Genomic DNA, 27,585 nt, shown 5'->3' with positions numbered 1-27,585 from the left:
TTGCTCCTCCCTCCCCGGTAGGAGCATGTAGCCCCACCCACATCTGGGGTGTGTTGACGCGGATGTACAGCAAAGCAGCGCATTACAACACAGAACGTTCCATCCCTCGTACCCTCAACACACTGGGCTTTTGTGGCGCTGGGGTGAGCGCACTGACCACAGAATCGACCGCTTTGTTTGGACTCCGTCTGACTGCCGATGACGACGTTTTTGGAACTGTTTAGAACAGGACCGTCCATGTGTCCTTTATTGTCTTTGGTTGGCGTCAGTGGTACAAATAACAGATTGCATTAAAAATTCAACAACTTTAGCAACATTTAGTAAAAGTAGCAAAAAGCTAATCGACCAGAAGGGTGCAAATCACTGTGTTAGCCTGAATGTTTCTCTCTTGGGCACATGACTCCCCCGCTGTTTAAAACAGTTTTAAACAAGTATAAGAGCAAGCATGTTTTAAAAGTCGTTTTGGATTCAACTGGAGCGACATAGTTTAACATGTTCGTAACTTTCTAAAATTGCAGAATTAAATGTGCGATTTAGGTTGTGATACCAACGGTGTTTGATATTTAAAGACTGCTGGGCTGAGGGGGAAATGAAGGATAGGGCTTCTCTTTCGAGGAGAGATGGCTGTTACTTGTTTGCTTCCCGCATACACCCGTTTTAAAAGTAGACTACCATACCTCTCCCTCCAGTAGCAGCATGACAAGAAACCGACCTCCACCGCGTGGAGATCCTGCATTTACACTAGACTAGTAAATGCTTTTGAGATTATTTAGAAAGCGCACCTCACCTGTAGCTCGGTGTGACGGGATCACACACAGGTTATTGCCCCAGCCCACCCGTGATGATGGTCCAAAGTCCCCCTGAAGGTGTCCTGCTGTTGAAAGCTATATCTGAAAGTGAAACTAGTCACCCTGGGCACGCGCCTTCAGCCACGCAATGGTGTGGAGCGCAATTATCCTTAACAGTAACAGCAGCATCCACAACAATGGGAGGGGGGTGCAAAATTTTAATGAGTTCTTTGATACACAGCTCCACACCATGGGTTATTTGCACAGCACACATTACTTAGAAATAAAGTACACCCCAAAGTCTCCATTGTACATGATCTGTGTGCACCAGGAAGGACATACTTTTAACCTAGACAAACCAGAAATCCTGTCCCAAGCAGGTACGAAGCAGTCGAGAAAATTCCTCGAGGCCTGGTAGTCTTCAACAAAATCAAAAGCATTTTGAGCTGGACCCATACCATGCAAAGACCACCCAACATGAGCCAAAAAAAAAAACCTAAACTGGTAGGATTTATTCAGGTCCATTATCAGGTTAACTGGGTTAAATCAGGCTTAGAACCACTTACAGCTGCAAACTAGAATGGGATCCACACCCCAGGTCATCTCAATTAGCCAATAAAATCAAAGCCAAGGAAATTTCCAGCTTCCAGACCCATTATAAGGACTGATATCCAAACAACACACACTAAGCACTGATGATGTTACTTTGATTGGCAACAAAATGTTTGCGATCTAAATGCTAAGCTTGGCAAACATCTGAATGGGAAGCTCATAGTCTACCAGTTGGGGACCTAGTAGTTAGTATCCTAGATGTGCAACCTCAAGGTTCAAGGCTTAGTAAGGGCTGTAGCACTCTTACATTTCCTTATTTAGCAGTCACTTTTCTCCAAAGCAACTTCCAATGAACTCTATGTAACCTTATCAGACCACACACCTCATTCACCAAGGTGACTTACACTTCTAGATACATTATTTACAGTGGGTCACTCATCTACACATCAGTGGAACACACTCTCTCTGTCACTCACACATTATGGGGAACCTAAACAGTTTGTCTTTGGACTGTAGGAAACCTACGCAGACACGGAAAACATGCAAACTCCACACAGACTGCGGGAGGATCGAACCCACGTCGTCTCACACCACCAAGTGCTGTGCGCCCCCGTACTCCTCGGTAAAATCTTTCATAAAGGGTAAAACCTTACGTCGCTTCAGCTAAAGCCGTAAGCAACAAATGAATAATGTCTGCAGAAACATTTGTAGAGAAGCAATTGCAGTGATAATAACGCAGAGTAATTTAACAAATTAAAAACCACGGCACACAAAGTTACTCTCCTCTTGCGCACGAATATCACATCATTTGAAACTCCACATAGGACAAGTTGTTATCTAACTCGCTGAAACACACCTAACTGATACAATACAGAATTTCTAAGTAATGATTCATACAAAAATTACCATATTAACAAAAGGCGGGTTTAAAACCAATCTGGAGTTTTCTTGTTTAAACCGCTGGCTGTCAGCAGATAACGATCATAATTAAATTGCGGCAATTTTAATTGTAGGTTAATCAATGAAACCAATTTTTTAATTAAAAAAGTTTTAAACAGTGTAGAATAAAGGTGTTAATTATAAGGGGTATTTGTTTTGCTTGCGCTTTGTTTTTTTTGCATTTTGTTGCTTTGTTTGCATTACGTAATGACGCACATGAAAGTGATAAAAGTCTGGAGCCGTCTGGTGCTTTCGCTGCCCTTTGACCTTGACAACCACCCCTCGCCTACCTGAGGACAGGTGTAAAGATGGACGCGGGGTTTGAGGACCTTGAGCTGCGAGAGGCGCAGAGAGAGTATCTCGATTTCTTAGACGATGATGTGTGTAGACAATCTTATATAAAAAAAAAAAATATACATGCACACTGTGTGTATAAAATATTTCCACAAGCTCCCTGCCAGTTACTAACTTAGTTAGTCTAATAGAGTTAGTCTCTGTTCATACAAACTCAACATAATTGGTTTATATATTTACTCAGTTTTATTCATTTTCCTGCTTTGTCAGCAAGACCAAGGAGTTTACCATGAGAAAGTGAGGAGAATGGTTTCTGAATGCCAGTGTCGTCTGATTATCAACATCAACGACCTGAGAAAGCGGAATGAGAAGAGGGCCAAGCAGTGAGTACACACTCAGGGTATGCTGATGTAAACGGTCTGTGTAAGGCTGTGTAGTTATCTTGTGGGTAAAGGGTATGGGATTGACCTAGACTGTAAAAGGTGCTAGATTGTCCTGCTGTGTGTGTATTTACATTGACATTCATCTGTTTAGCAGACCTTTTTCTCCAAAGTGATGTATAATATTGTCTATGTAGTGTGTATGGTATAGGTTTGCCCTAGTGTGTGTACAGGGTATGGGTCTTTGACTGCGATGTGTATATGCTGTGGGAAATGATGCTATACATGCCCAATAAGTGCATTTAAGCACCAACAAAACTGCATTGAAATGGTTCGAGCCCTAGCTATCAGGTAAATCTTACCTAGTGGTGTGGCAGGGCTCCCAATCATCCCCTCAGTATCTCAACTGGTTCTTCAGGGGGCTTGGCACTGAGCCTCCTACTCTTCCCAAGCTACACCTCTTCTCTCAGCCTCGTCTTCCTCTCCATGTCGATGATACCCAGCTCTTCCTCTCCTTTCCCCCCAGAGATACACACATGTCCTCATGCATTGCTGCCTGCCTCTCAGACATCGCTGCCTGGATGTCTAATCACTCTTAAAACTTAGTCTCTCCAAAACGGAGAACCTGCACCTCCCAGCTGGTCTATCCTCCTGTTGTGAATTCTATCAAACTGGACCACTCACTCCTTTTTCCCCACCTCCTTGGCTAAGATCCTTGGCATAATGATTGATTCATTCATTTTTGTCTCTCTCAACATATCGAAGACACAACCTGGACCTGGAGATAACTCACCTCACGACAGACTCTAAGCAACTCCTGGTCCAGGCTATGGTGATATCCTGCCTAGACTACTGCAACTTTCTCCTGTCTGGGATTCTGGCTTCTGCCATTAAACCTCTCCAGCTGATTCAGAATGCTGCATGAGTTGTTTGACCTGCCGAAGCATTCCCATGTATCTCCTTGTCTCTCTGCACCGGCTTCCTATAGCTCCCTGGATACAATTCAAGACTCTGGTTACCACCTACAAAACCATCAACGGATCTGCTCCCCAACATCTACAAGACCTGATCATCACTACACCTCTACCAGACTGCTATATTCCGCCACCTCTACCTGCTTTGTGGTCCCACCTACAAGAGGTTCAAAATCAAAAGTATGAAGGTTTTTAGTTCTGGCTCCAATATGGTGGAATGGCCTCTCTCTCGAACAACTGCGGAATCTCTCTCGAACAACTGCGGAATCTCTCTCGAACAACTGCGGAATCTCTCTCGAACAACTGCGGAATCTCTCTCGAACAACTGCGGAATCTCTCTATACATTTAAGAAGGGTCTCAAACTTCTTTGATTCACTTTGCCCCTGATCTCATAAGTCCTATATAAATACAAGTGTTTAAAATTATTTAATAATGGAAAGCCTATATGCAACTACTCATAACATACAATATACTGGTTCATACAGAGGTATATCACAAATTGTTTGTACTCAAGAGTCATGAGTTTCCATGCTTAAATGTGCTTGAAGTGTGAAATTGAAGGGAACACATTACAGGCAGTTGTAATGCAAAACCTTAATTTTCTGCCCCACAGGTTGCTGAAGGATGCATTTAGTGAAATTCTTGCTTTCCAAAGAGCTTTGAAGGACCTGGTGTCCTCTATCGACACTACTTATGCCAAGCAATTTGAGGAGTTTCATGTTGGGTTCGAAGGCAGCTTTGGAGCGCGACACGTTACTCCTCGAAGTCTGACTGCACGGTTTCTAGGAAACCTTGTCTGTTTAGAGGGCATCGTCACTAAGTGTAAGAATTTTACATCAACATCTCAAGCATGCTTGCTTTCACACTCTTGTTTTCCACTTATTACCCTCATCCTGTTTTTGCCCCTCTTTGAAGGTTCCTTGGTGAGGTTAAAGATAACACGAAGTGTCCACTACTGTCCAGCTACCAAAAAGACCCTTGAACGCAGATACACTGATCTCACCTCCCTGGATGCTTTTCCCTCTAGTGCCATCTATCCTACAAAGGTAGACCTTGTATTATCAAAGCTTTAAATAAACTAAAAGCTCTTTAATTCTGGACATGTTCTGTAGTGTGGATGATAATTGGGCACTTTATAACTAAGTTTCAATGTTAAGCTGATGTAATAAATGTAACTTACCCATTTATATAGCAAAAGTATTTTTTACTGAAGCAATTCAGGGTAAATATGTTCACAGGTATTAAAATAGGAGGAGCGGATTCAAACCCACGTGCATCGATTGTCAGGCAACGGCTCTACTGACTACTAGTGGTCTCAAGTTATGTAAACTATGCCAGATGTTTCCTTCACCGACCAAATAGAGGGTTTAGATATGTGTGACTGTTGTCTGGAGAGTTGTGAGGCCTTTGTGATCCTCAGGAGAGGATCTGCATGGACATTTTGAATAAATGAGCTCCCTGTCCTTGGTGAATAAATTCTAAGGACAGAAGTGATGGAAGCTGCTTTGGTCAAAGAGATGTTAAACTGCACAGGATGAGGAGAACAACCCGCTGGAGACGGAGTTTGGCCTCTGCACGTACAAGGACCACCAGACCCTCACTATCCAGGAAATGCCTGAGAAGGCTCCTGCCGGTCAGTTGCCCCGCTCAGTAGACGTCATCATAAACGATGATCTGGTGGACAAGATGAAGCCAGGAGACCGGGTGCAGCTGGTGGGGATGTACCGCTGCCTGCCAGCCAAGCAAGGCGGGTTCACCACTGGTACATTCAGGTAAGGGAGGGAGCTGGTGGAGCAGCTGGATGTAGAGCAACAGTTGGTAAGATGCTTAGACATAGATTACACACCTGAAGGTTGCTGCATCAAATCTTAGGAAGGGCCTTGCTCTAGTGCGTTTGAACAATGCGCTTAAAGGAATTGTTCCAATTAAATATCTATAATGCATGCTTGTTTTTGCTATAGGAGCAAATGTGTTTAATGTCATATCTTTCCATCCTAAAATATATTGAACAATGCCTTTTTAATGGCCTGAAATGCCACATTTTTCCGGTTGTTGTTGGTTTTTTTTTTGACAAACGTGGTACTCTTAAAATGAATGTGTGGGTCCTTAATGATCTGTGAAGGGGTACAGAGATGTAAAATTTTACATGTTTTGTTTTTTAATGTTTATACAAAGGCTATCCATTCAAATGCACAAGTGGGGGATTTTCAACACTTAATTGAATAAAATAAGATTTGTTAAACTGATACAATTGTGCGTACTTTGAACATGTGTGATGTCCTTTAATGTTTCCCCTGCAGAACGATACTGCTGGCCAACAACATCAAGTTCATGAGCAAGGAGATTGTGCCAACGTTCTCTGCTGGTGATGTGAGCAAGATCAAGAAGTTCTGCAAAGCTCATTCTAAAGTAAGCTTATGTTCAGGGTTATGGCATTCGGGAGTCGAGCTACATTTTAACGTGAGGCATGTGATGTTCCGACGTCAAATGCAGGACCAAGAAGACCTACTCTTTTGTATCAGCAGTACGAGCATATTGTAAATGCTAATCAAATATGTGTTTTATATATGAACCCAGAATCCAGGTGTTCAAATAATGGAATAATTTAAAACTGAAATTCTAAATTGAGGCAGAGGGAAAATGGTAATTTTTACTCTATTCCACATGGATAATAAAAGCCTGTTATGGCTTCTCATGACATGATGATGCTATTGTACCATTTGCAACACCTTTCGCTGTTGGTAATTTGCTCGTTCTTAAGGGGAGGTAGGCTGGCGGTGCTGTAATCACACATCCATGAGCTCTGAAGCAGAACCCTTTTGATTCCTCCTGGCAGGATGTCTTTGAGTATCTCAGCAGGTCCTTAGCACCCAGTATCCATGGCCATGAGTACATCAAGAAGGCAATTCTGTGCCTGCTGCTCGGAGGGAATGAGACCAACCTGGAGAATGGGACACGCATTAGAGGGGATATCAACATATTACTGATAGGTGAGGTCACTGTTACAATTTCAAGACGGTATTACCTACCACTACTTCACCTGTGTATTTCATGCCAATGATCATACATGGAGAGCTGGTCTGAAGCTGGTGGGGTTTTATCTGTATTAATACCTTTTGTGAGCAGGTGACCCCTCTGTGGCCAAGTCTCAGCTGCTCCGCTATGTGTTATTCACCGCACCAAGGGCCATTCCCACCACGGGCAGAGGATCTTCCGGAGTGGGTCTGACTGCCGCGGTCACCACCGACACAGAGACTGGTACATGTTGCTACCTGGGTTCCATATCTGAGCTTGATTTCATATGATAGCAGTACCTCAGGTTTGATGCTTTCCAATATCCCCAGTCAGAATAATGATCCAAGTTTAGAACTGGGAAAAGTAGGTAGTGCAGTGGTAAGGAACGGAATTGGCATGGAACCCAGGGAACCCAGGGAAGCCTGGATGATGTTCTTGCATCTAGCGTGCTGCAGATCTGTCTATGAGAGTGAGAAGCTTTTCCTTCCGGCGATGTGCACAGGGGAGCGGAGGCTGGAGGCTGGAGCCATGGTGCTGGCAGACAGGGGGGTTGTGTGCATCGATGAGTTTGACAAGATGTCAGACATGGACCGGACTGCAATCCACGAGGTGATGGAGCAGGGCCGGGTCACCATCTCCAAGGCTGGAATCCAGGCACGGCTCAATGCACGCTGCAGCGTGCTGGCTGCTGCCAACCCCGTCTATGGCAGGGTGAGTTGCACAGCCACCGAGACTGTAAGCAGAGGAATGGCACCATAAGCCTTTCACATTCATAACACATTTTTTATTATTATTATTATTATTATTATTATAGCATGACAAAAGATGATCATCCAGCTTCTTGTATGGCTCAGCAGTAATTTGTTTCAATGCATACTTTCTTGTGTTCTGAGAAGTGCAATAAGGGACAGTATTAAAATTAGCCTTGCAATCCTATCACCCCTTTGTTTATGACATAAGTGATTTGCTATTGTCTCAATGTTTGCTGTGTAGTACGATCAGTACAAGACGCCCATGGAGAACATCGGCCTGCAGGACTCACTGCTGTCCAGGTTTGACTTGATGTTCATTGTACTGGACCACATGGACCCCGAGAGTGACCGTGAGATCTCTGAGCATGTGCTCCGCATGCATCGTTACAGGACCCCAGGAGAACAGGAAGGTGCAGGTATGCTAGAGCCCCACCAGGCACTGACACCTTCAACGGTAGCTAAAGGATGTAGGCTATGTTCACAAACTGATTTCCTTAACTTTTAAGCCATCCCATGTCCAAAGTCCAGCACTTTGGTATCACTGCATGCAACTCAATGTTTTGGCATTTTTTTGTTGCTGTTAGACACCAAAACACTCACTGACGCACAGACTGAAACAATAATCTGGTGCCACGTGGCACCAGATTTATTTTTTTAGTCTGTGCATCAGTCAGTGTTATAAATTGGAGTGTTTGTAAATCATTATGTTGTAAGTTGAAGAGCACATATGCAGTGATTATTGGTACTGAACCTTCAATGCTCCTGGAGTAAGATGTGCTCTTCCACGGACAGCCATGCCCTTCGGGAGCATGGTGGACATGTTTGCCACTGAGGACCCCAATATCACTGAGGGCAGTGAGCAGGAGCTGCAGATCTACGAGAAGAAGGACAATGTCCTACATGGGCACAAGAAGAAGAAGTAAGCCCCTTATCTTCATGCTGCATTAATGCCACTGTTAAAAGCAAGGTTTGCACAGGTAGTTATGCCACCAGTCAGAAAACAAATCTGAGATGGGATAATTTGGATGGAATGATTTGGGGGATGATGTGGACTTTAAGCAGTGACTCGCAGTGGTGTTCAAAATGTTAAATTTCCCGAGGAAAACGCAATTGATTGGAAGAATGGATACCTGCTTAAGAACAGGAATATATCAGGGTTCGAGCTTTGGAGAAATGCATGTGATGGTGTGGCATGCCTTTGTCTCGCAGGGAGAAGATTGTCACCATGGAGTTTGTGAAGAAGTACATCCACGTGGCAAAGCTGGTGAAGCCGGTGCTGACCCAGGAGGCTTCTGACTATATAGCCGAGGAATACTCCAAACTGAGGAGTCGCGACCAAGTCGACCTGGAATCTGCACGTGTAAATGGGCTCTCTGTTCTGTGCGATCTTTTTCTTCCCCCCCCTCTTCTCCAGGGCCACACAGAGGAACGTGCACTGTTGGTGGGCTTTGTTTCACAGCAAAAAGGCTAATCTGCAGGGCTGGGCTTCGTTCTTCATCGCCCTGGGAATTTTTCCATTCAAAGGGCAAACAGGGGCCAAATGCCAGCAGAATTACATAGACTGACATGATGCACTTTAACTGTTCTAACACTAAACCATATGACTAATGCAGAGGCCAAAGAAACTCTTTAAAGGCAAAGGCATTCTGGAATTATGTGCATAGACTGTAACTACATTTTTCTCATTTTTTTTTCCCCTCCCCCTTAGTTTTTCTGCCTGTTGCCCCAGACTCCACCACTGCCCCTTTCTAGGCCCTTGTGGGAGAACCCAGCTAATAACAACCCAAGATTATTTGTCATAAACAGTTCCACTCTTTTTGTAATATCGATATGGCGAAAGATTAAAGCCAATAACTTCCTTTTCCCAGACGATGCCTGTGACTGCTAGGGCCCTGGAGACGATGATACGGCTCGCCACAGCCCATGCTAAGGCCCGCATGAGCAAAACTATCGAACTGGTTGATGCAGAGGTTGCGCTGGAGCTCATGCAGTTCGCCTACTTTAAAAAGGTAGTTTTCCTTTTTACACCACAACCAGTACCTGTAACATGTACATTTTTACATTTATTTGTTTAGCTGACTGATTTCGTAGTGATTTATCCGTTTGGGTAATCTCTTTTCACTGAAGCTATTTAGTGTAAGTACCTTGATTGAAGCACCTACAGCAGGAGGTGGGACTGGATCCTGCAACCTCTCCTGCAAAAGCAGGAGACTTATATTTCAAAGGTGTTGGCAAGATGAGTTTCACTAGGGCAGCGGACCTATATAATACTGAAGACCAATGTGTGACCCACATGGCACATGTGACACGGGAAGCAGTTTTATGGATATAAACTGGAGTAGAATGTGTTCAGTGGGTAATGGCATAAAAACGCATCCCCCTTTCTTTCCAGGTTTTAGAGAAGGTGAAGAAAGTTCCAGATGACCCTTTGGATGTGTCACAGAGCCAAAAGCAGACAAGCCAGAGAGTCACAAGGTAGGACTGTTTGCATTCATAAGATTGCTCTGAGGAGCAAAACTTCTACAACGTCAAAGCTTTAGCTGATGACCTTGACATAGCAGGTCTGTGGGCTTTCAAGCTCCGAGAAGAACTGGGCTGTCAATCCCTACTGTCCCTCACAACCAGCTTCCCTTTGCTCTAGGAGGAGGGCTGAGATCTTTAAGGACAGTGTGGACGTCGCTATGGATGTATCGGATCCGTATGACTTCAGTGGTGATGAACAGCACAGTGAGTCTTTCTCAAAATTCTGCATTAGAGAGAATATAGTTTCATACCTGTAACAATATCAGAATTCTTCACAGGCTTTTGAAGTGATGGCTCGTATGCTGTAAGGCTGGAACTGCTCATAACTGCTCATTACTCAATTAGTGATCTAAAATACAGACTGCCCTTTGTGTTAAGTGTGATGCTAAAATGTGCTGTACGAGATGATGCATCTTCCTCCCTCAGCTGAGCCTAGCCGGAAAGCCAAGCCCACAGGGTTGAGAAGCTCTCAAAAGAAGACTGACATCAGCCTAGACCGGTACGCCATTCATCTTCTCTCATTACTTTGGTGTGATTGCTTGAAGGAGTTTCCGAAGATTGGACCACCATCTGTGTAGGTTCACAACTCACTAGCCCAACTAACATGTTTAACTGACACATCCTCCTCTACAGGCTGAAGGCTTTTAAGACTGCACTGCTGAAGGTGTTCAAAGGGACCCGGTCGCAGTCCATCACAGTCCCAGAGCTGCTGATCCATGTGAACAAGAGCAACCACGCTGAACCCTTTGAGGAGCGGGAGGTCAAGCAGCTACTGGGCCACATGCAGGATGACAACCAGGTCATGCTCTCTGCAGATGTGGTCTTCCTCATTTGAAAGGCTGCCATCACCCCTAGCTGGGTCCCCTGTGTAATTAAAATGGCCTTTCTGTAACTTTTGCACCTTTTCCACTAATAAACAGGTTGAGTATAATTCTCATTTTCCATTCTTTTTGTACCATTGAGAATGTGCAAATTGCTGTTGCTTCACCAGGAATGGTTTATTAGAGATTTTGGAGGCTGTGGGTCAGTTTTATAAGAGAATGTCAAGTGAAATTGATAGAAATGCATGGATGGCATTATGCTTGAAGTGTATTAAGTTCATCAGTGTGAAATTATTTCCTATAATGAATATAGATCAGAAATCAAGATGAAAGTGACACCAAGAGGTTCATTTTTAAACTTTACTTTTGCTAAAAGGGAGTGACAAATAGCATATGCATTGAATTTTAACTGTAAGGAATGTTCTATTGTGATTATATATAGGTATTCCCTAATCTTTCTTTTAGTTATGAATTTTGTAAAGAATCAGTAGGATTTTTAGTTACTAATTCAATGTCATTGATTGCCTGAAAAAAGTACGATTATATTCAAAATTAGAAGGCCTCTTGAGAAACAGAAATTAAACTGCACATAGAATTTGTATGAACATCGTCAAACTCTTTGTAGAGACTGAATTCACGTGATGGCCAGCAGGGGGAGACAGAGGGACAATGTCAATTCCCACATTTATGCTAAAAATACTTACAGTACACCTATAACACCTGGTGCTACAAATGTCGGAGGTACGGATTTTCAACGATACGAACATTTTCCCGTTGATCAATTTATTTTTGATTGTACTTTTCAAAAATTTGTTATGGATTTTATTTTAGCTTGACATGAGGTTTTTAACGGAACACAGTGAATAAGTATAGGGATGTCTTTGTGGCTTTTTCTTGATTGACTCGGGTGTGAAAGCTTACTTTGGAATTATAAGCAAGTGGTAGTTGTGAACAGACTTCTGGTCCCAGCTGGGCTTAAGTTCAGGATCCAGTTGACATCCTGATGGTAGGAGGAGACACTTTGTGCCACGGCAGTTCAGCAACCTTTTGTTATTCATGCACTCTGCACAGTCATCATAGCATCTTGCTCCTTCAGCATCTTCCTGTGCTTCATAACAAACATTGTGCACGGAAGCCAAACATCAAGCAGCCAGCATGCAAACTTATTTAAAACATGTGGCCCCTTGTCCCTCGTGCAAACCATTCAAGCGTCGTATGTGCCTGTGCTGCAACGTTGACCACGATGTGGGGTTTGTGTCTCCAAGTTTTTGGACACACCCAAAGCAGGAAGGGCCTATGATGCTTTCAGGCTCTTCACTCCCCCCCCAAAAAAAAAAAAAAAATTTTCCAAACTTTACCTTCTTATGATCCTGAACCTTGCTGAGGGCAGATTAGCTCAATGTTTGGTGCAGTGATGTACAGTAAGTCCAGAGCATGTGGCTTGTACTGTCCACAGTGAGGTGGAAGATGGCCTCTGTGAAGTCTCCCCTCTGTGAGTGTATGGCTCAGGAAGCTGCTGCTTCCCCACCCAGGTTCTCTGTAGCACCTGCTCATCACTTGTTCCTTTACCCAGCTATGCACCCTCCTCAGATTGATCCTTTTACATTTATTTATTTATTTAGCAGATGCTTTTCTTTAAAGCAACATGTGGTGGATACTATGTAGTGTTATCAGCCCACACAACTTCTTCACCAAGGTGACTTACACTGCTAGATACACTACTTACAATGGGTCACTCATCAATACATCAGTGAAACACACTATGGGTGAACCTGAACAGCATGTCTTTGGACTGTAAGAGGAAACCTGAGCACCCAGCAGAAACCCACGCAGACACAGGGAGAACATGCAAACTCCCCACAGGCTGAGCGCGGATCAAACCCATGTCCCTTTACGCCACGCAGGCACTGTGAGGCATTGGCACTACTGGCTGTGCCACAATGCCACCCGTTTTAAAGAGATGACATTTTCACTTAAAGGTAGGATCCTCCAATCTGACTAATTGTGGATGTCCAGGAGCTCTACTGCACGGGTATGAAATACAGCTCCCCGGGGGCTGCAGTTCTGCTGGCTTCTTCATCTCAAATCAATAGGTATCACGCAAGCATTTATGGCTCTTGGATCCTGTACAAATTGCCAGGTAATCCTCCCTGGTTTCTTAATAGGCAGGATAGGGGTAATACAGGGACTGCGGGTAGGGATGATCATGCCTTGTGCTAACAAGGCCTCAATAAGTGGAGTTATGCCAATCTCAGCCTCTGTGCTCAGAAGGTATTGTGGTTTCTGGGGTGAAGGATTAGAGGGGTGGACGGTAATAGTTCCTGGGGTGGCGGAATGCGTTGTGCCTACCTTGTTATCGCGGGTGGTCCACAAACACAAGGGAACCACGGAAAGCTGTTCCTGCAGGGGATTGGGCAGACTGCCACCCCTGGGGACAGTGGAAATGGGTACAAGTTCAAACACTACCGTTAAAGAGAGTGAGTTGGTTGGGGAAAAGATATGCATCTGGCCCTAAGTGTTCTGCCCTGACAAATTTTTTTTTTTTAAACTGGTGGGTGGGATGGGGACAGAAGATGTTTGGTCATAGGACCAAGTTCATGAGCTCTGGAGCCTTCCCCCACCATCAGTGAAATTGGGGAGTGCTGCATTCACTGCAAAACAGGTGCTCCTGCTTGGAGGAAAGTGAGACCACAGCAGCAACTCCCTGTAGACTAAAAATGATATCAGGAACTGTTAACTGTGATATTGTTTGTAACAAGGGATCGGTGTACAACAAGACATTCTGGCCTGTGTGAACAAAATGGGCTGTGCATGGGTATGAGGAATAGCAGATCCCCAAAGCCAATAATCATTAAGTCATTAATCAATCAAATTTTATGACAAATCATTTCGTGGCACTTGTGAATAAGGTCCTTAACTATACCATGACAGCATTTCCTTATGATATACTGTTACATAAATGTTCCTGAATTCTGAAGTTGGAAATAAAGGATCATTGATAAAGGATGTTGAAAATATTGAACTCGTAGTGTTACCTTTGCTCTCCCATGTGTTGGTGTAAACTGTTGGGGGACCCTAGCAACCCCTATCTGTACTGCATTGTTGTCCTGTGCTTGAATCACACCACAGATGGCGGCCTGCTCAAAACTGCAGGTGGCCAAGAAGGTGACTGAGCATGACAATCCAACGAACACCACCTTAGTAAATTAATGTTTGTCAAACAAACATCCAGACGAATCTATATAGAAGTTATAACCTGGGAAGTGATAGGAAGGGAAGCTAATTATATACAAGTCTATGTACAAATTTCTCTTACAAGGACAAATCAGTGCACACAACATAAATATTCAGCACACAAGAACCTCTTGTAATAATAAAGTTTTTCTTTTTAAAAGGCAATTTACATTTCTAAATAAAAATAATGAGATTATTCAGGTCTGGGCAGAAAATTATTGCCTTTTATGGAAATTTCTTGATAAGCTACATTCAGCACTGGTGTGTCGCATTACAGCAGATAATATCAAACTACTGAAAATGGTAAATTGAGATGTTATTAAATGTTCTACATTTTTTAAAGTGTTATCAGCCCAATTTAAATGTAAGAGAAAAAGTGCAGCTCTGAAAGCCTTCTTCCACAAACCTTTCTAAACAGAGATTCTTAAGGAAGCTGTGTGGTTTCTTCAAGATGCCTTGGTGCTGCAGTGGTGTAACACAGCCTTGTGGATGTTTATCTTCAAGCACCACCTCTGGGGAAAGTGCCTAACTGAGGTCATTAATTTATCCATTGTATGTTCATTTTATTATTATTATTATTATTATTATTATTATTACACAGTTAATCAGCTACTGCTTTTATTCAAAGTAGCTTGCAGTTATTTACATGTTTGTATAACTAGATTGTAATTCAGATTTATAAGTCCTATGTTAAAACATACAGTAGAAGGGCTCCTCTTGAAACATGAACCAGCCACCATCTGGAAACTGCTCCATGTATTGGAGCACTATTCTCCCTACTGGCTGTAACTTATTAAATTTATTTAGGTGGGATATTTAAGTTTTTATTTATTTTTTTTTTTTTGCAATCTGTGTAAGCTTGCAATATTTTCCAGCTGTGGATGAAAGTTTTCAAACAGTAATCACTGCAATAATCGCTAAAGCATAAAGGTACTCTAATTTGAATTATGTTTTAAAATGTTTTAAACCACTATCAATGTAAAAAAACTTAAAAATACAGCTTTGATATACATAAATATATCTTTTCAATAAATAAGTTGGCACAATAAATTTGCAAGAATAACTACTTAGTTACAAAAGGAGTAAGACCACAGTCTACCAGCTGGTTATTCTTCACCTTACTCTTTTACAACTACATTTATTCATTTAGCTGATGCTTTTCTCCAAAGATACTTACAATTATTTACTCGTTTATACAACTGGGGAATTTTACAAGCGCAATTTTAGGATACATACCTTGGTTGAGAGTGCTATATCTAGAGATGAGACTCAAACCTGTGACCTTTGGGTCCAAAAGCAGTAGCTCTAACCCTTTCACTACCAGTTGGCCTGAACTCATCCACTCTAACTAATTTGACAATTATCTAGGTAGGTAACTAATGTCATTTAGGACATCAAAATCAGAGAGCAGCAAGCAATGGCTAAAAAACAAGTTCTATAACTACATTATTGCAGGAATCTGAAGTGTAACAGTTGTTTAAATATTGCATTGCTAAGGTGGAAATTATGGGGGGCACAGTGGTGCAGCAGGCTTAGCCTGTGCCTCTTCTCAGCTGGGTCTGGGGTTCAAGTCCCTCTTGGGGTGCCTTGCGACAGACTGGCGTCCCCTCCCTCTCCAGCCTTGCGCCCTGCGTTAGGCTTCGGCTTGCTGTGACCCCGCTTGGGACAAGCGGTTTCAGACTGTGTGTGTGTGTGTAATGTAGAAATTTCATTTGAAGTTCTGGTTAGAGAACACACACACACATTTTCAGAACCGCTTGTCCCTTACGGGGTCACAGGGAACCGGAGCCTACCCGGCAACACAGGGCGTAAGGCCAGAGGGGGAAGGGGACACACCCAGGACGGGACGCCAGTCCGTCACAAGGCACCCCAAGCGGGACTTGAACCCCAGACCCACCAGAGAGCAGGACTGCGGTCCAACCCACTGCGCCACCGCACCCCTCGGTTAGAGAACAATAATTTCAATAGGTTATATAGGCAAGAAATAATTATCAAGTTAGCTATAAAACGGAGAATACCAGAAACTTACTGTTTTATGCTTTTTAAAATTGGATGTGAAGTTTGCCTCCGATGAGAGTGACATATTTCTGCAGACAAAGATGACAACAGAGGTATGCACAGTCAGTATAATCTGAAAGGTTAGGGTGCATGTGTAGACACTATATTTACATTTACATTTATTCATTTAGCAGATGCTTTTGTCCAAAGCAACGTACATCTCAGCAAAAGTACAATTTATGCATTACATTGAGAGAAGGAGACATAGTTGCAGACATGAAAGTCTAAAGGGTGCTATATTTAGGGTTAGGGTTAAGGTTAGGACTGATAATTAGTCACTTTACTCGTTAGGGTTAGGGTGGTGTGAATGCGATAGTCTGAGTACATCTGCTGCGACTGAAAGCACAGCCTCACCATGGCCTAGATATCTAAAGTGGGGCCATATTAGGAGGTAATTTATGTCATTTGAATAAGGGCTTTTGTTTTTCAATCTGAACTAGTGTCATGCATGAAAAAAGAACAACACTTTCATTCTTCATTATGAATGTTACTTCTGATACTGAGACATTATTGCCACATAAGAGGAGCTGCTTTATTATACTTAAAAGTTTGACCACTGCATTCCTGGCAGAAGGGAATGGTCATTCAACATCCGCTGACAGAGAACGTGTTGCTCCAGTTCTTTTTGTTGACACGATTTTTCGCAAGTATGGCCAAAGCGAGCAAATGGACTTGAATAAGATTAAAGTAGATGGAGTAAAAAAGTCTTTAAATGAAGTATTCTGAAATGGTACAGTCACAGTGCAGTAATAAAGACAGTTTTTTTTTTTTTTTTTGTAATTCCATATTATATATTTGTCCATATAAGAAAAAACATTAATTATTTGAATATTAACTATTCTGCATATTACACGAGGCAGAATAACGAATGTGGTGCGAGAGTACCTGACAGGAATATTACACAGATCAGAAAGAATTAAAAATTCTAATGAAAGAAAAATTGAATAGCCTACATCGCAGGTATAGTTTCTTGCACACAATCGAGTTATTTGTAATAAATTTTCTGGGATTTTAAAATGCCAGACAACATGATTCATGAATCATTGTTTTCTCCTGCGTGGAAAATCAATTATTTAATACTTATGTTGAATTAAAAAACTAAATTCTCCAGTAAACACTTTCCACTGTTATCGACATAAGGAACTTGTGGGCTGGTTTAGTTCCGAAACTATGGTAACTACTTTTTTTCATTTTAATTTTTACTACCGTTATAACCACGTTTCTTAAATTCAGAGCACAGAGACCCAACGGAACCGCCGCTCTGCCACGCGACGGTCACGGCGGAACCGGACTCGGGTCACATGACGAGACCGCGGTGCATCACGGGAAATAAATCTATCGTCAGGCGACTGAGGAATTCAACATGGCTGCTCCGGGCTGTCAGTAAGGGAGTTGTTTTCAACTCACGGGCGGCTCGCTGTACAGGCAAAGCGGGGGAGAAAAATCGAACACCCTTCCTGTTATCCGGCTGTTGTGCGGAAAGAGCTGCGGAGGAGCACGATGGCCCAGTGTGTTCAGTCTGTGCAGGAGTTCATTCAGGACTCGTTCGTGCCCATGGTGGCGGTGCTGTGCAGCGAAGATGCGGACAGGGTGACGCGCAAAAACAACCTGAATTTCTCCGAGCTGCTGAGGCCCTTCTGCCGGCTCACCTCCGAAGGTTTGTCCCGCTTCTCGCTCGTTGTCGCATTCGTTTCTGTGGCTTTTATAGACATAGCCAGCTCTCTGTCATCATGGCCACCGCCGCCGGGAATTGAGACTGAGGGAAGCGAAGCGGAGCCAAGCCGGGCTGGGCCTGCCGCTGTTCCGCCCAGGTCATATACTCCCAGCAATAACTGAGCACTGCGATTGTGTCACGGGTTCCCTGCGGCTGGAGGTTCCTTCAGTGCCTTACACAACAAGCGGCGCGCAGAGCAGGTGGTGGACGAGGCCGCCCGGCTTCGAGCTCCCGCCGCAGCGGGTCGTGGATTGGACCCGAGACGAGAGGAGGAGCGCGTGCCCGACCTCGAGCCGCTGTGTGTGGGGCCAGTCTCAGTGTGTCCCCTGGATGGACACAGTGATCATTGTTAGACCAGCCCTCCTGCCTTGGCTTGGCATCTAACTGTCGTTCCTAAACCCCGCTGCAAAGAAGAGCCAACAGCGTCGGGTGGTGTGCTAGGTTGGGCTGCTCTGGTGGTCAGAAGGGTCCTGGTTTGAATCCCACCTTCTGCTGTAACACCTTGAGGTACTCGCCCTGAATCGGTGCAGTAATAGTCTCGGTAAATCATTGTTGGTAGCTTAGTGTGCAGTCCTGGGGTGCTGTAGGTGTCACTAAGTGAGTAAGGAAATAATGTAGATTTTCAGTGATTTGTGGCTTTCTGGTTTTTCATCATAGGCATGATGGGAGCTGCTTTGATTATTTCAGATGAACTGCACTAAAAAAAGGGGGGGAAAAATTGAGTCAAGTCACTATCCTATGACACTAAAGCTGCTGTAAGCAGAGGTTTCTTGTGGATTGTTATAAAAATTATTCTTCTTCTTCAGTTGAAGACTAAAATAGATCTTTATGTGTATTCACATTTGGTTTTCTTTTGTTTGTCCTTTTTTTATACTACCGTTGTTTTGTTACTTTCCGAACCACATTTTAGTTGGTTTGTGATTACTAGAAAGAACACGGGGTGTGGTACTTCTCCCAGGCTCTGTATTTTAACATCATAAATATTCTTCACAATCTGGTTCTTTTTGAGATGGGCGATCTAAGGATAACTTTAACCGATCTGCAGCAAGTGCATCGTCCTCAGGATCCAAATGTAGTTTTCATTCTCTTGTGAAATTGTTTTTATTTTCCAAGTAATTCCACTGCATTTGTGACACACCTTCTGGATTTGATTAGTCAGCTCACTGTGGAGTCTTGTTACGTGTCAAGTCACCTGATAGTGGGCGTATATTGAAAACGGTACCACTGGATAATAGTTGAATAATTTAAAATGTCTGGATTGTGTTTAACAGCCTTGTGACTGTGAGTTTGTATGTCTCAGGTGTACAGCATGCGTATGAACCTCCACTTGTTGAATTTACAGGTTGCCCTAAGTTTCTAGTATGTGGCTCTGCTCTGTGGGTCATTTTTAGCCCCATTACAAAATTCTGAAACAGAACTTGATGAATAGAACTTTAAGAGTTGATAGCAATTTTTTCAACAGACAGCTTGAAATTTTCTAACTTGTGACTATCTGTACAGCTGCAACAGGCTTTCTCCATTGGCTTCTGTGCGTAAATTACCGTTTTAGCATCCTTTGAAGGTTTTCGAGGCTATTGTCTCCAGTAGCAATTCTTGCTTATCACATCTGAAATGAAGGTGTATGTATTTATATGTTGATTTATAGGTTTTAATTGCTCACAAAGTCCAAGGCAGCCCGGTTTAGCTTAGTTCTGCTTTGCATGGAAATCTCATTTTAACTGACACGGCAATTGAACCTTTTGCAATACCAGATTTAAAACTATTGCACTGCAAGCTGTTTTTGGCTCTGTGTGCATGAGAAAATCCACTAGGATTTTGTTTTATAGCAAGGGTTATGTATGTAGTCAGAAGCACAAGTAGGGTTTTCTGCATCATCTTGCTAAATAGTATACATGGTTACAAACTATAAACAACTTCTTTGCACTTATAGTTTTTTTTTTTTTTTTTTTTTTTCTCTCCCCCATTTGTCTTGGTAGTGACATGTGAAAGGGAACTGAATGGGTGTTTGGTTCTTCCACAATGTTTCTGAAATATTTAACTGTGGATGTTGCACCAGAATGAAACCAAAACAAAGGACACAATCAGGATCTGATTAGTTTTGCTATGACCAAGAAGTTGTGTGATAACCTACTTTTCCACAGAAGACCACTCTGTTAACTGAGCCTGCATTGATGAAATTCTGATGGAGAATGTGAAACTGTTTCTTTCTCAGCAATAATCAGTCAAGGGTAAATTTCTCTTGAGAGAAGCTGCTTTAAACTGCAAAAGTCCTGCTATTTCTCATTGTGTGGAGAAAAAAGAAACCTTTTTTGTCTAAATGGGAAAGGTACAGGCTCAGTCTCTGGTTATTGTTGTTATAGCGATACGTTCCTTAAAGGACTATTTTGATTTCCCCATCATTCATGGGTAATATCCTTATCTATTTGTTATAAATGTTTGCCTTAAATTAGTGAAAGTGAGTAAAAGTTGTCATGGTTCCCACTTTTGGCATTCCTCCCACTGAGTGCACTGGCTTGTTTTGAAAAACTGTAGATTTTAAGCAAAAAGGATACATGCAGCAGCAGGGAACTGGAAAAACATATTTAGCTGTGGTTTGTCTACTTAAAACAGTCAGATTAAAGTGTGATATGAGTAAGATCTTGAAACTGTTATGAAGAAAGTGCTTTGTATATTCCCACTACATTGTACAATATTTGAGACACCTTGGTAGGTTACATGATTGAGTTTTTGTTACATCCGGAATGTCTGATCCTCTGATTTCATAACCTGTTTTAGCTTTAGTCTGAGGTCCTGCAGTTTTACATTTATTCATTTGGCAAATGCTTTTCTCTAAAGCAATGTACATGTCATAGAAAACACAATTTGTGCATTATATTAGGAGAAAGATAGTTGCAGATGTGTGCTTCTTAAGTACAGTTTTCTTTCCACCATATGCACCAATTTTCATCGCACAAGTAGCTGCATAAAACTCAATATCAACGATTCCTGATCACCTCCCTACAATTTTTTTTTTTTTTTTTTTTTTGGGAGCTACAAACACTTACGTACATTACAGGAGTAGCTGTGTAAAGGCTTTTTCCGGGCATGAACATTTACACTTTACATGAACTTGAGATCATGAGCGAAGTGAGTCTGGAAGAGGTGAGTTTTCAGACACTTTTTAAATGTGGACAGAGTTTCAGCAGTTCTGAGTGAGAAGGGTAGGTCGTTCCACCACAGTGGAGCCAAAACTGAGAACCTCTGTGCTTTCTTTTGTGCGTGGGACCATCAAGTAGGCAGATGTGAAAGAGCGTAGTGGTCTGGTTGGGTGTAGCAGTTGATCAGATCTTCTAGATAGCTGAGAGCAGTTCTATTGATGCATTTGTAGGCTATAACCAGGGTCTTAAATTTGGTCCGGGCAGCTACAGGAAGCCAGTGCAGAAAAATTAGTAGAGGAGATACATGGGAACGCTTGGGCAAGTCAAACACAACTCAGGCAGCAGCATTCTTTATCGGCTGTAGAGGTTTGATGGCAGTAGCGGGAAGGCCATACAGGAGAGAGTTGCAGTAGTCCGGACGGGATGTCACCTTAGCCTGGACAAGTAGTTTGGTGCAGTCTGTTATGAGGTAAGGACGGATCCTGCTGATGTCATACAGGATGTATCTGCGGGTCTAGGTTGTGGCTTCGATGTACTGAGAGAAAAATCAACTTGTAGATCATCACTCCCACACTCTTAGCTGAGGAGGTAGGCAAAATGAGTGAGTTGTCCAGTTTGATCGAGAGATCGTGAGGGGAAGACAGGCCAGCTGTGAGGTGTAGGATCTGTCTTTTGGAGAAGTTCAGTTGTAGGTGGTGTTCAGACGTCCATGCAGAGATGTCAGATAGACAGACAGGCAGGCAGCAATGCATGCGGAAATGTCTGATGCTTCAGGTGGAAGGGAGAGGAAGAGCTGGGTATCATCAGTGTAGCAGTGGTATTTGAATCCATGGGAGGTGATGACAGGGTTGAGGGAGGAGGTGTAGATCGAGAAGAGCAGAGGGCCCAGTACTGAGCCTTGCGAGACACCAGTTGAGAGGCAGAGGAGAAGAACGGAGCCCCGCCAGACCACTTGATAGGATCTGTCAGATAGATAAGACTCGAACCATATTAGTGTCATTCCTTTGATCCTAAGCTGACAGTTGTCAGGAATCATTTTTTATTTTTGATTTCAGAACAAATTTTATTTCTTTTGTGTGCAAAAGTGTGACTGTAAAGTAGCATTTAAGAATTTTTTTTCTTTATTTTGAAAGGGTTCAGCTGCAATATTATACATGTACATAGGGAATCCATGCGAAGGGTACAAGTGATTTGTATTTGCAGGAGAACAGCTTCTTGGAGATAGACATATGAAATGTAGTCACTTGACTGTCATATCCAAGGAAGTTTACTGTTTATGGGAGGTAGGTCAGTAACACTGATAATGGATGAATAATGTTCATCTGAAGGTTCGTGAAGAATTCAATATTCAGTGAGAAAATATTTGTAAGGGCATGAAACAAGTTTGCAAGTCTGAAACGGAACAGATGTATCCATTAATCAGCCATGAGTGTAATATGACAGTCAAATGAAGACGTAAATTAATGTACTTATTACGATGTTTGTTACAAATTTTCGAAGATATAAGCATTCTTCAGGTTACTTATTTTCAATTGTATTTTCACTTTGTTTTCAAAAATGTTTTTTGCACAAATGTCACCTTCTTTTCTATGTCTAGTTATTTGGGGGAACGTAGAACAGATTAATTCAGCTTGCATCTGTAGTGTTTATAGCTAGCGTTTAGTGTTCCTGAGCATCGGTGATCAGTAATGAGGTGTAGTGGCTTGTGACATGAACCAGTCAACAGTCAGAATGAAACAAGGATTGGTGGACACAACTATCAGTCCCTTTAAATTTGTATTTATTTTAACATGGCTGTAAGTTAATATGTATGTTAAACTGATTTATGTATTTATATAGCTGGGAAATTCACACTGGAGCAACACAGGGTAAGTAGCTAAGTAGCTTGCTCAAGGGCACCACAGCAGGAGGTAAGTTTTAAACCTGCCACCTTTGGATCTGAAGGCAGTAGCTCTAACCACCACACTACCTGCTGCCCTTGATATTGCCGATACTGTAATTTGTTTGAATGAGTTCATGCTTTGCATCATGATACTTGATCTCCATAGTAATTTAGTGTAGGAGTTTATAAAATGACTGAAGTGGTTACCCATACAGCTCAAACAAAACCAAACTGACCTGGGCACAAGTGAGTCAGCCAGCTATTTGGGCCTGTGCTTTAGGTGCAGCATAAAGGACGTACGAGGGAAGGTGGTTCCAAAGTGGTCCTTACTGTGGTAGTGCTGCAGGGACTTGGGGCAATACAGCCTCACTGTGACTTTTGCAGGAAATGCATGTGTTTAAACTTAAAGGATAATGAACCTCCTGCAATGGATAGGTGTCCCCTCCCCTGGTGTTCTCTGCCTAATGCCCTCTGTTTCCAGGAAAGGCTCTGGAACACAGCAGCCCTATGTTGGATGAGGAGTTGATGAGTCCATAACTTGAGAAATATCTATATTAAACTTTTATTGAATGTTATGTATTTGCATTCAAATCGAGTTTGGAACAGACTTCATGTCCAAGTTGTTTGCAGTGTGAGGACTCAGTATATTCTAAAATAAAGTGAACTGTTAGTACTCATTCAGGTTGTATCATGGTCTTCAAAGGATTGCAACTTGATAATACCTCACAGTGAGAAGATCTTTTGCTAATCTCTTATGTAAAGAAGCTGCTGGAACACACATGGGAAGAACCAGGGTGTGCATCCTGCTTTGAGTCAGGGACATTTTTTCCTCCTTTGTTTTGAAGGCCTTCCTTTGTATTTGCACAGGTCACTTGCGAGATCCAAGCAACCAGATCCAGGTGGTGAAGAACCTGAAGATTTGTGTCTCCAACATAGTGACCGAGCCCCCTCAGCAAGTGGTCACTCGCAGGCTGCTGAGCGAGGTGGTGTCAGCTAGCCAACCTGCTGAGAGCTCAGTGGCTAACGTGATTACAGCTGGGGATTATGACCTCAACATCAGCGGTAAGTTGACACATGGAGGAGGGGGGAGAAAAGGTAAAGTGGCTTTCCAGTTGGGGGCAGGCTTATTCAAATGAACTGAGGGCTTGTGTTTGGGAGTTAAGGTTAAGGGGGATAGGATGTATTTAAAATATGGCTAGTACTCCATCTAAACATGAAACAACAAGAGTTGCTCATAATGCCCGTGAAAACCAACTGGTTCACGGATAATTCCCCTTGCGTCCTTCTGTATTGAATGGCACAGTAGAAAAGAATCATGGGCAATGAGATGCGTTTCTGAGAAATGCACTTGATGTGAAACAGAAGTCTAGACTTCTATAAGAGCAAGAAATAGTATTTTGCACTGATAAAAAAATTTTTTTTGTTTACCTTTTTGCTTTTTCCTTCTTTTAAAATATTCTTCTGGATGAAAATCATGGTAAGATGCTTTTCCCTGTTTGGTTAGTTGTCTGTTTTGCAAACAGGTGTTTTGAACAGAATGACAAGATTAGTGTTTTAATTTCAACCTGTGTCATACATTTTATGAAATATGCCATGACAAAACCATCACCAGTGCTGAAATGTGTGATCTCTGATCACATGTAATGTTTCATGAGTCATTTTCAGGAATTATGTGGAAATTCAGCAGTTTTTTTTTTCCCTTCTTCTCCCCCTTAAGTTGTTTTCAATGCTATAGATGGGAGAACTTGGTCATTAACATGTAATGTATTTTATTCCCATCAGATCGCTCACTTAAAGCTAGTCTTCCATGGTACAATAGTTGGAAAGAGACACTGATGGAACTGAGCACTTCCAAGTTCTATACAGGTATTCCCATCAGATGGTGTGGGGTTCCCTTTGCTTCTTCGTGCCCTCGTTTCCACCACCTTCTCCCCCTACTATTACTGTCTTTTCTATGCAGTTTTTGTCAGGGGTGTAGGAGGCTTCTAGGTATGTGTATGTCTGTCTGTGTTTAGAGCATTGGGCCATTTGCACTTGTCAGAGGGATCTGGTGTGGTTTCAGAAAGTAATGGCTGCCCCTATGCCCCAGTCCTGTCTCATGAGAAATTACCCCATCGCAACTGATAATGGGCTGTGCAATCTTTGTCTAAATCTCATAGCTTTCAGGGTTTTTGCCACACCTGAAATGCTTCAGGCCACCATTTGAAAATTTCTTGAAACAGGTGGTCAACGGTGACATGTTGTACGACATTGTTATATTTGGCCTAGACAAGAGTACATTGCCGATGATTCGCATTAATTCAGAAACAGAGACTCGTTTAACAGCTGGCTTGGCTCCTGTTCTGTGCTTTCTCTGAGGAGAAGCTAAACAAAGCCTGCACAGATCAGTGAGCCCAATGATCATGCATGGAGAATTTCTAATGATGAACTGGCCATTTACTTTTAGTTCCCACCCCTTAACCCAGTCACTCCAGTTTGACAGTGGTTGCACTAGCTTCTTAACATTTGCATCTTCAGAATGCATTGAGTCTGATTTTTAGCTTGCACCTCTTATCTGGGGATGCTACCATAAATAAAATGCAGCCTATGTGAGTTGAGCTGTGTTAAAAGCCTGTGCAGCTTATGGGCACAGTAAAGGAGAAAACATTGTCCTCATAAGAGATGCAATTGGTTAACTTTATTTTCAGATTAAAAGGCTGATCATTGTTTTATGCACAATGATATGTAAATACAAAGGGATTGCTTTTCTACTGCATGAACCCCTTCTGCATCGAAGCTTGTGTGCAGTGCAGAATGCTGAGAGTTAATGTGACCACTGGTTGAAATTTGGAGTGCCATAAACCTGATATTTCCTCTGGGCTTCTGTAGTATTGCTCTGACAGTAGTTTTTATTGGTCCATATCTTGCTGTAGCTTATTGTAACATCTTGTGACCCTCCTTTTTTTAAATACAGGTGGTCTTCGACTTATGCTGGGGTTTCGTTCCGTGAAACCCATCATAAATTGAAAATATCGTTAAGTCAAATACATCTGATGGACGTACTGAACATCATCGCATTTCGACCTTTAAGATGGTCGAGGTAGTCGATTGCGAAAGTCCGAGTTCATATGTGATGGCCATTACATGCTTGCTGCCTTCGTCAAAATGGCATTGTCACTCACACACACACATTTTCTGAACCGCTTGTCCCATACGGGGTCACGGGGAACCGGAGCCAACACGGTAACACAGGGCGTAAGGCCGGAGGGGGAGGGGACACACCCAGGACGGGATGGCATTGTCATTTCAACCATATACAGCTGATACAGTATACAGTGAAACAAAACCATGGAGCTACATAAAAAAACACAAAGCTACTTACACAGGATTACATAAAGTGCACGTGTGTGAGAGGTGTGCAAAACAGCACAAGACAGTACAGTAATTACTAAACAAGAAACATGGTACAAAACATATTACAATATTATAATAATAAATACTATAGCTATAAACATACTAATTAGTTTCTTCTCAATTAATTGCCTTCCTCTTCTTCCCACCAGCAGCAGGAGAGACAGATGGGTGTTTTGAAGACATGATGGATGCACAAAACACAACGTAGATACAGGGGGGTTATCCAAAAAAAATGCTGGAGAAACAGAGGACTGTAGAGTGTCAGTTGTATATACTAGCAACTGCGTGGCAGACTGGGAGGTGCGGATTGCTGCCATGGCCCAGCGCTGCGAGAGAGTATCATACCGTATATTGCTTGCTCGGGGTAAAAAAAAAAAATTCAAAATTTCAAGTATGGTTTCTACTGAATGTCTATTGCCAGCGCACCATCGTAAAGTCAAAAAATCGTAAGTCAAGGACCACCTGTGAATGAATTCCAATTTACGCCCAGCAATACTAATGTTTCTTGAGATTATTGGTGTACTTAATGCCAGGAGAAGACCAGCTGGACCTGTGGACCTGTTTGTTTGGTTTTTTTTTTTTCCCCTCCTGCATCCATCTGTGTTTTATCATTGCTGACTTGCTAAGGACATGAATCAATAGTGTGGAGTAACAGATATTGATGTTGTTCTATCTTGGCAGGAGTACAGCTAGTTAAACAAAAAGCTGGCTTTGTATTCTTATTGATTCCTGTAATGGTAAAACAGTATTTTCTTTTGGCTTGATCTGTTTATTTATGACAGAAGAGTAGTGTGTTTTGAGGTGGAGTTCTGTTTAAAATACTATATTTAAAAAAATAAATAAATAAATAAATAAATTCTATGGGGGGAAAAGTCAGCCACAATGTAAGTTTTAGAGCCTTGCAAAGGTATATTGTGGAAGTGGACTTTTCGTTTGCATGTTTGTTGGTATTGGGGGAGTGGGGGCAAGTTAACAGAAACTTGGGCCATCTTCCTCCTCTGAACACACCCAAGCAGTGGCGGCAGATGGGAGTCACATTCTTAGAGTGAATCTGAATAGCTGTCTGTCTTGAGTGTTTTGGATTTGCAGTAAAACTATTTGCGACAATATGGTATCATCAGCAATGAC

At 42.5% G+C, this 27,585-nt stretch overlaps 2 protein-coding genes across 6 annotated transcripts in view; both read left to right on the top strand.

Annotated features, from left to right (window-relative positions):
• The first annotated feature begins 73 nt into the window (after window positions 1-73).
• On the top strand, window positions 74-11,139 carry mcm3l (MCM3 minichromosome maintenance deficient 3 (S. cerevisiae), like). Of its 2 annotated transcripts, none has more exons than XM_029246439.1 (17): window positions 74-143; window positions 2,844-2,956; window positions 4,542-4,750; window positions 4,844-4,974; window positions 5,462-5,700; window positions 6,229-6,337; window positions 6,765-6,918; window positions 7,055-7,186; window positions 7,446-7,654; window positions 7,937-8,111; window positions 8,488-8,614; window positions 8,905-9,055; window positions 9,564-9,704; window positions 10,088-10,170; window positions 10,337-10,422; window positions 10,645-10,717; window positions 10,852-11,139. In XM_029246439.1, exons 2-17 carry the CDS (start codon window positions 2,880-2,882, stop codon window positions 11,051-11,053), a joined length of 2,298 nt encoding a protein of 765 aa, XP_029102272.1. In that variant the 5' UTR covers window positions 74-143; window positions 2,844-2,879; the 3' UTR covers window positions 11,054-11,139. The 2 variants fall into 2 exon arrangements, with proteins under 2 accessions (XP_029102272.1, XP_018603206.1); XM_018747690.2 differs by lacking the exon at window positions 74-143 and adding an exon at window positions 2,556-2,659.
• A 6,542-nt stretch (window positions 11,140-17,681) lies between these two features.
• The window catches only part of trappc8 (trafficking protein particle complex subunit 8), a 40,262-nt gene continuing 30,358 nt past the window's right edge, over window positions 17,682-27,585 (top strand). For 3 of the 4 annotated variants that reach the window (XM_018747936.2, XM_018747927.2, XM_018747953.2), the window contains exons 1-3: window positions 17,682-17,988; window positions 23,932-24,126; window positions 24,847-24,930. In XM_018747936.2, the coding sequence (XP_018603452.2) occupies window positions 17,832-17,988; window positions 23,932-24,126; window positions 24,847-24,930 (436 nt within the window). In that variant the 5' untranslated portion in view covers window positions 17,682-17,831. The remainder of the gene's footprint in view (window positions 17,989-23,931; window positions 24,127-24,846; window positions 24,931-27,585) is intronic. The other variant, XM_018747944.2, reaches the window with a different exon arrangement.

The sequence above is a fragment of the Scleropages formosus genome, chromosome 19, assembly GCF_900964775.1.
Source record: "Scleropages formosus chromosome 19, fSclFor1.1, whole genome shotgun sequence".
NCBI lineage: Eukaryota > Metazoa > Chordata > Actinopteri > Osteoglossiformes > Osteoglossidae > Scleropages > Scleropages formosus.
The sequence above is the reverse complement of the archived record's forward strand: the minus strand, read 5'-3'. Positions and strand labels throughout refer to the sequence as shown.

Bases quoted from the DNA above. Each gene is read 5' to 3' on its own strand.
- mcm3l (XM_018747690.2), top strand. From the start codon at position 2,588: ATGGACGCGGGGTTTGAGGACCTTGAGCTGCGAGAGGCGCAGAGAGAG. The intron at 5,701-6,228 runs GTAAGGGAGGGA...TTTCCCCTGCAG, and splicing joins TTCACCACTGGTACATTCAG to AACGATACTGCTGGCCAACA. The intron at 7,655-7,936 runs GTGAGTTGCACA...TTTGCTGTGTAG, and splicing joins CCAACCCCGTCTATGGCAGG to TACGATCAGTACAAGACGCC.